Genomic DNA, 8,118 nt, shown 5'->3' on the forward strand with positions numbered 1-8,118 from the left:
TATTTTTCATTTAAATGAAATTAGCTAACAAGATTTAACGGAAACTCATATAATCGTTAATTTTAACAACAAAATTTGATGTAAAAAATAGCAGATTTTTTAAATAAAATAACAAAAATTGATGTGTTTTTGAATTTCAAATTATCTACAATGTCATTTGAATTTATATATGTTGTCTTTGATTAAATATTGGTATTATTTGGGAGTTAAATAAGCAAAAAAGTAATAATTAATTAAAAATCTAAACTTATTAAAAGAACTAAACTTGAAAAAAAAAGATAAAATGAGTATCAATTAATTAATACTAATTATTTCTATTTTGATAGCGACACTAAAGGCTTAATGCTAAAGCGGACAAATAAATGACATTTTAAACTAAAAATGCTTACCTTGCTCTATAAATTGCTAAGATTGTTTTAGCGCAGGAGATGATTCGTGCGTTAATTGCGCTAAGAATTACTTTAAAAGTTATTCTAGTACTTCTACTTGTGTCTAAAGTTGCCAAACTGGTGAGTTTTAAAATTAAAATTTTTAATGTGCTAAATGTATGGTTGAAGGATGCGCTAAATGTGATTTTAATTAGATTTGCCTCGAATGCAATCAAAATTTGATGCTAGATACTAAGAGTAACATATGTTATCTTAGGGAAGACACTTGCTCCTCTAAATTTGACTTTATTCAATAGCCTTTCAAATTAAATTAATGTGTTCAGAGTTGTCCATCTCCTTTTTATTAAAATCAAATGACATAGATTTGTGAAAAAAATCTTTAATGCTTATAATTTGATAGATTATCTGCATAACTTAATCAAAGGGTTACTTAAATTGAATAGTTTCAATAAAAATCGTATCTGATTAGAGCTAATTAATGTAATTTTGCAGTAGCTGATCAAAATTTCTAAATAATTTACACATAAGTTCTTCAAAATATGACTACCTTTGAGAAATTATATATGCCTACACCTGGCTAAGAATACAATCAAAAAAGTTTTATTATTGGGCAATATGGTGGCTGTACTGCAAATAAAACCTTGGTTGTGATGGATTTTATAAAAAATAGAATTGTTTTTTAATAAATTAACTTAGATCAAGATTACTATTTACTTTATGCAGACACTTATAATCAAATAGTATTTCTATAAGGTAGTAGTATAAAAGGTAAAATTACTTGGTATGACATTATTAAGTAATAATTAAATTCATATTCGTTTGGTAGCGTTACTCTCCTATCTGCTTTTTAAATAAATAGCTTTTAAAGCACAACTTACTACATATAAAAGTTTGAAAATTCCAGATAAACTTCTTACATGGTAAAATAATTTATTTCTTTTATCAGATAATTATTTCAATAGTATGAGATAAATATTTAGTAGAATAATAAATATTATTTTTAAAATTTAAATCAAATATAAAATAAAAAAAAAAGTATAGAACCTGAAAATACAAAAAAAATATAAAGTTTGTTTTTGAATGAAAAAATTAAAATTTTTAATCAAGAATTTAATTTTTAGAATTAAACTTTTTTTTCATTCATTTTATATGTAATAAAATAAATAATTTTGATTAAACGTTTGATTTAAAAATTTTAATATCTTCATCAAAAAATATTTGATTAAACATTTTTTACTTATTCTTTCTTCTATCAGGTTCGAAACTTGCTTCAAAACCTTTTTTTTTATTTCTTTTAATTTTTATTATTTTAGTAAATAATATTTAAAATTCTACAAAATGTATATTTCTTTCTCAAGAAATAATTATCCGAGAATAGCTATAATATACTATCTTATTTATTTATTTATTTATTTATTTATTTATTTATTTATTTATTTATTTATTTTGTTTATGTTAAAATCTAAAATAGCCTGCAATCTTGAGAGATGATAGAAGTATTAATTTTGTTAATAGTACAATAAAAATTAATTACTATTGGTTAACTTTAAGAGTGGTTTAGAAAAATGATTATCTAATTGGTGTTTTTAATGACACTCTTACTAAAGTAATTTAGGTATCGAAAATTCAATTTCAAAATTATACTGGAAATTAAACAACACTACTGTTTTCTAACCCAAATAGAAAATATATGGTTTACTATAGTGTGTTATTAAATTCAATTATTTCATATGATAATTAATATTTACAAGTATTAATTTTAGATTCTATTTCAAACTCAACCAGCAAAATTCTCAACATAACTTGTTAATCATAATAACAATTTTATTTTTATGAAAGTTTGTAATAAAATTAAACATTTGCTTTCTTTATTACTCAAGAATTACTTATAATAAACATAACTGATTATGTATTTAAATCTTAGCAGCAAAATTAATCAACTCCTTTAATTCAAAAAATAGGAACTGCTTTTATTACTAATCAAACTAAAATTACTAATGTTATATTTTCAGAAAATAATATAATAGAAATTTTATTGACTTAGATTTTGTAATCTAACAGTCAGAACTATCAATAAATAAGATTACAATATAACACATTAGATTAAACTTACAAAATTAAGTATCTTGACCCACTTTAGTATTAAAAGCTTTATTATTCTGCTGATAATAGTATTAATCAAATGTAGAATTAATTTAGTATAAATAAAAATTTAGATAAAAATTCATTTTATATATATGACAAATATCAAATATTTGCTCAGTAAGCAATAGGTGTTTAATAAATAAAATTCGCCTTGTAGAATTTATAAAAAATTTAAAAAACAAACACAAGATTATTGATGTTTTAAATGAATGATAGTTTAAATTTAAAATATTATGACTAATTTGTATAAATAGACAATAAATACTTTCTAATTAGCAAAATAAACAATTAAGTAGTAAATGAATATATTGTTGATATTTCTTCATAAAAGCTAGTTATTTCTTATTAATATGCTTACAGTAACGGTTTTACTAAATATTATTTGATGTAAAAGAGAAATTTGCTTATAGTCTAAAATGTTCCTCAAATATTTAGTTTAGATAGCTGTTAACCTATGATATAAAATCCTTTAGATAATAACTTTTCTTTAAAAAGCTTTGCTATTTTAAACGATGACACAATACTATATATAGCCTAAAATCAATTATAAGAATATTACCTATATTAAATTGATCTTGAATCTATGATAATAGCTTAGCTTTACAATTTCGGTAAAAATAATTAACCTTCGTTCTATTTTATAAATAAAAATATTTATCCTTTTCCTTTAGTTTTTAATGATATTTTGTACTTAAATTTTTAGTTTTCTTACTGCTAGCCTTTTTCTTTAAGCTAAAAAAAATTAATTTATAGTTAAACTTATTTAGTTATCCCTATGCAAGTATATGCGTTTATAAATTACTAAAAAACAGGTGATATTTTTATATTTAAAGATTCTTTAATTTACGTATATAGCTTTGATTTATCATCTTACAACTTGCTTAAATTTGGTGTATCTTATCCTTCGACTTTGAGTACTGTTACTGCTTTTAACGGCAGATATATCTTTTATTATGATTAAAGTTATATCTATAGGTTTGATATGGAGTTGAAATAAATTACTTACTTAAATGCTTAAACAGATAAAGATTTATATAAAAATTCATAAATTAATTTCTATTCATTAGATAGTTAGTCACTGTATGTTAAAAAGTCAAAAAATTTGATAGAAACAAACAACATGGTAATTATTAATAGTTCAGTTGAATATAGTAGATATATAGGAAGCATAGCTACTGATGAAAATTAATAAATATAGATTTTTTAATCTTAAAATGGAGTTTTTTGGTACACAAATCTATTTAATAATCCATTCAGCATAATAAATATTTCTAAAAACTATTTAATTTAACAGAATTAGTTAGAATAAAACTAAATTACTTTCTATGACGATAGTAACAAACAGTTAGTAATATACGATATTCTTAAATCTATCGAATAGACTATTTCAATAAATTTAGAGATTTAATTTGACTTATAAATCTCCATTATTGATTGGGATTAACCTTCCTTTTTGTGGGTAAAAGGCCAATAAATCTTTTAATATAGTGTAAACTCTAATCCTCAGATAAAAACTATTTTTGATTTAGATTCTAAAATTGTTTTCTATTAATACTGTCCAAAGTAGAAAATTATGGTAGCCAAAACAGATTCACAAACAATTTATTATATTTCAGTATACATTTTTTTTTATTTATCAAATATAAATTAAAAAATTATTAAATTAAAATAGATTCAAAATATGACTAGTGTTAAAGTTGATAATTATAATTTAGGTTAACCAAACATTCTTTTGAATGTTAACTGTGAAGAAGAAATAATACTAATTTACTGTCCATATGTTTAAATATTTGATTTAGCCACAGGTTTATCTTCAAATTCATTTGCCTATGTAATAATTTAATTAATAAAAAATAATTCTAATCTATAAAAAAAAAAAATCAAAAAACTTCCACTTTTCCCTTATCGAAATTGAATCAGTTAAAATTTTTTTGAATTTTTTGAACTGATAATAAATATTTATTATTTCAATTAATTTAAAAAAATAATAAAATAAAATAATTAAAAATAAAATTTTACTAATATTTATAAATAGAGTCGAATGAGCTTATATATGCTTATAACTTTAAATAGTTAATGCGTTGTTCCTTTAGTAAGTAAGAAATTAGGATTATTGGTAGTATTCTATAGTTAAATATTGAATGGCTTTTTTTTAAAAGACTTTACATCACTAACCTATCTGTTTGAATATAGATATAATAACACTGATTTATATTATGACGAACAATATAATATATTATTAGGAGTTACAGGTAAGCTTGCATAAGTTAATTTAATGAATATTCCTGGCATTTAATAACTATTTATCTACTAATGCGTTAGTGAGTTTGAAAATAATTCAGTTTACTTTTATAAATAAGGAACAAGCCTCATTATAGCAGACAAAACCCCTATTTTATATTTATTCAATTACCTCACTTAAAATACTATATAAATTAAAATATAAATCAGTAATATTATAGGTACGCTGATGGATGAAAGCAAAAAAGTTGTTTTTTTATATTCAAATTAGTTTATTCAAATGTATTAATTTCCTAGCATGTAATTCATTGAAACAATTACATTATAAAACTATAACATTACATCAATTATACAGGTTTTTCTAAATACCTAATTAAATTTAATTATAGCTCAAACATCTACCCACATTATATCTTTCGACTTAACAGAGACTGTGTATGCAAGTGAAACTTATCTTCTATAATACTAAAAAAATTAAAATTTATATCTAGGTTAGCAGTTCTAAGTTGGCTATAATATTGTAAACTTTTCCCTGAATCTTTTCAAAAATACTTAATTAGTGGACACTTTATTGTTTGAACCTTCTTTTTACAACATATTTCCATATCTTTCAGAGCTAATTTTGATAAAAGATAGCTTATTCATATATATTTAAATGGATAATTTAAATATCGTAAATGCAGATTTACAATAATAGTAATTAATTCTAATAAATAAAGTAAAATTAATCAACTTACCTGATAATTTTTTTTATGATTTAGCAAGCAACCAAATATATTTAATGTATTAACAAAACTATCAACTAAATAAGGTTGATCTTAATACTAATAATCTTCAGGAAATAAATGTTTCTAACTTTAATGAATTTGATATCTCCTCGTCATTAATTTGTAGTAATTTTATTATACTACCTTCAACAAATATTATATATTTTTATGATATCATAATAAAATAAACTACATTATTAAACTTTTCAAGTGATACAAAAATTTTGTTTACTTTAAAACTTTAAGGTAAAAACTTTTAGAATTATTCAACAAATTGGTGGAATATACCTTTTAATTATGAGGAAAGATACAATAATAATGATAGTTAAAAATAAGAAGAAAAACTGATATTAATAATTACCGAAAAGAATAATTTATAAATGGTCTAAGTAGTTAATATAAATTCTCAATAAATTATTTATTCTTATTAAATTCCATACTCTAAAACCACCAACTTAGTGTGTGATCCTTTTAGAAAATTGATATATTTAGTGAATAACAAAAGTCTAACTCTAGTATTTTCCTATAATTTAACTTTAATAACCAGTATTTAAAATGCTTGCTTGAAATAAGCAAAAATATCATTTGATTCTAATTATGTGTATTCTATCTGCCCAAATGATATTATCATATACAATGGTCTAAGTTTTAAATAATAATTTCCAATAATTAATTCAGGTATAAAAGAAGTATAAAACTTTATAAATACTATGTAAAATAATTACTTCATAATAATGAGTAAAAATAGTATTTAGTTGATCTAGTTAGATTTTTAATTAAACTATCAACTCATATATTAACTTAATTAAAATAATTAATAGCTTTAGAATATGTAGTTTACATCAGATGACAACCAACAAGCATATTTGAAACTATTATTTAGTTCTTATGATAGCATATAGTTTGTTAATATAGCGTTATAATAAAATAGCGCCTGCTTCATCAATATTCAGTAGCAAAATAGAACCTTAGAAAAAATTTATACAGATATTTCACTTATTTAAAGTTTAACATCTTTATAAAGTTCGAGTTAGAAGCTTAAACAAATAGAGATACAGTATTCAGAAGGATAGTGTTTGAAAAATATTGAACTTAATGAAATTAATAGCAATAATATTGACTAGAATTTTTAAGTTACATTAGTAAGTAAATCTGAGTCACAATTAGCAAATATTTGTTGGTCAGATGTAGGTATTTACTCTAAATTTATTTAAAACTTTTATTTGAAGAATATGAACTTAATAATTTAAACTAGTTAAAACTTAAACGAAAATAAATAAATGAAAAACTTTTAAATGTTTAATGTTACATTAAATATTTAAAAATCTATTACATTACAAAATTATGATAAAGTTCTTTTGTAAAATTTAATAATCAACGATTAAAATTTAGGATAAAATTAAGTTATTATTCAAAATTGTCAATTAGTATTGATTGAATAAGTTGAAATAACAAACATATTAACATTGAATTATCTTTTTATGCTAATTAATAACACCAATGTAATTATAAATCAAATTAAGATTTCTAAATGCAACTCATGTAATATTTTTGAAATAGATAATAATTAAAATGTCAGTTTATCTAATTTCTCTATTTCTTATTCGAGTTAGATATAAGCTCTCTAAATATTACTATCTTAAAATATAAGCATCACAAATTTTATAGTCTCATAGGTCTAGTTTTCATAAATTTTAAACATATTAGGATTAACAATGGTTTAAATCAAGGCTATTAGTGTTGATAATTCAAATTCAATTCAATTAATATAGATATAACCTTATATTTAGAACAATATACAATATTTATCTAATAATTCTTCTTTATAAAATATCACTTTGACTAATTCTACAAATATTACCTTAGAATTTGAAGTAAATATAATTTAAATTTCAGGCATATATATATATTAGCTAGACATAATAACAAACTGTTTCACTATTATTGCTGGACAGTTAAATATTAACAAGATTTAAATACTTAATTCAAGAGTTATTAATAATCAACTTGAGCAAACAAATTTATCAGCAATTTTACTTATTTCAAAATATAATGATTGCATTATCTAAGATGTTAATACTAATAACAACAATGTAACACTTTTATCTATGAATTAGTTAGGATTTAGTGGCAATACTTTAATATAATCTTTTTAGATTACAAACTTTACAATATAAAATTCTTTGATTGAATTAGAAAGTCTGGATAATTTAAAAATTTAAACACTAAAAGCTTAAAATATAAATGTTTTTGATAATATCAGCTCATCTATTTTATTAATAAAAAATTCTAAGAAAGTTATTATAACTGATAGTAAATTTCAAAACAATATAAATGCAAATGGGTTTGGTGGATCAATTTATTCAGTAGAAAACTAAAATATTTAGATTTTAAATTCTCTGTTCAAATTAAATTAGTGCTTAAAAGAAAATGGAGGTGCCTTAAGCATTATAAATATAATACAGATTGGAAATGTTGTAATATAAGATAGTACTTTTTTAGAAAATTAAGCCTACTTATCAACTGGTGGAGCTATAAGCTTATAAAATGCAAATTTATCTTTAAAAAACACTACT

General features: G+C 21.2%; 3 protein-coding genes across 3 annotated transcripts in view; all 3 read left to right on the plus strand. All coding sequences in view use genetic code 6, as the record gives it.

Annotated features, from left to right (window-relative positions):
- TTHERM_001200170 (hypothetical protein) overlaps positions 1-79 on the plus strand; it is a gene marked incomplete at both ends in the record, with an annotated part of 258 nt that extends 179 nt beyond the window's left edge. The window contains one exon of the mRNA XM_012795837.1: positions 1-79. This exon is cut by the window's left edge and continues 179 nt beyond it. Coding sequence (XP_012651291.1) covers positions 1-79 — 79 coding nt within the window.
- A 204-nt stretch (positions 80-283) lies between these two features.
- TTHERM_01201170 (zinc finger protein) lies at positions 284-1,284 on the plus strand (the record flags this gene model as incomplete). The annotated part of the gene is made up of 2 exons (XM_001008898.2): positions 284-1,129; positions 1,249-1,284. 2 exons carry the CDS (start codon positions 284-286, stop codon positions 1,282-1,284), a joined length of 882 nt encoding a protein of 293 aa, XP_001008898.2.
- A 5,973-nt stretch (positions 1,285-7,257) lies between these two features.
- TTHERM_01201180 (hypothetical protein) overlaps positions 7,258-8,118 on the plus strand; it is a gene marked incomplete at both ends in the record, with an annotated part of 1,962 nt that continues 1,101 nt past the window's right edge. The window contains one exon of the mRNA XM_001008899.3: positions 7,258-8,118. This exon is cut by the window's right edge and continues 834 nt beyond it. Within this exon, the coding sequence (XP_001008899.3) occupies positions 7,258-8,118 (861 nt within the window).

The sequence above is a fragment of the Tetrahymena thermophila genome (genome assembly GCF_000189635.1).
Source record: "Tetrahymena thermophila SB210 genomic scaffold scf_8254797, whole genome shotgun sequence".
In the NCBI taxonomy this organism is placed as follows: Eukaryota; Ciliophora; class Oligohymenophorea; order Hymenostomatida; family Tetrahymenidae; genus Tetrahymena; species Tetrahymena thermophila.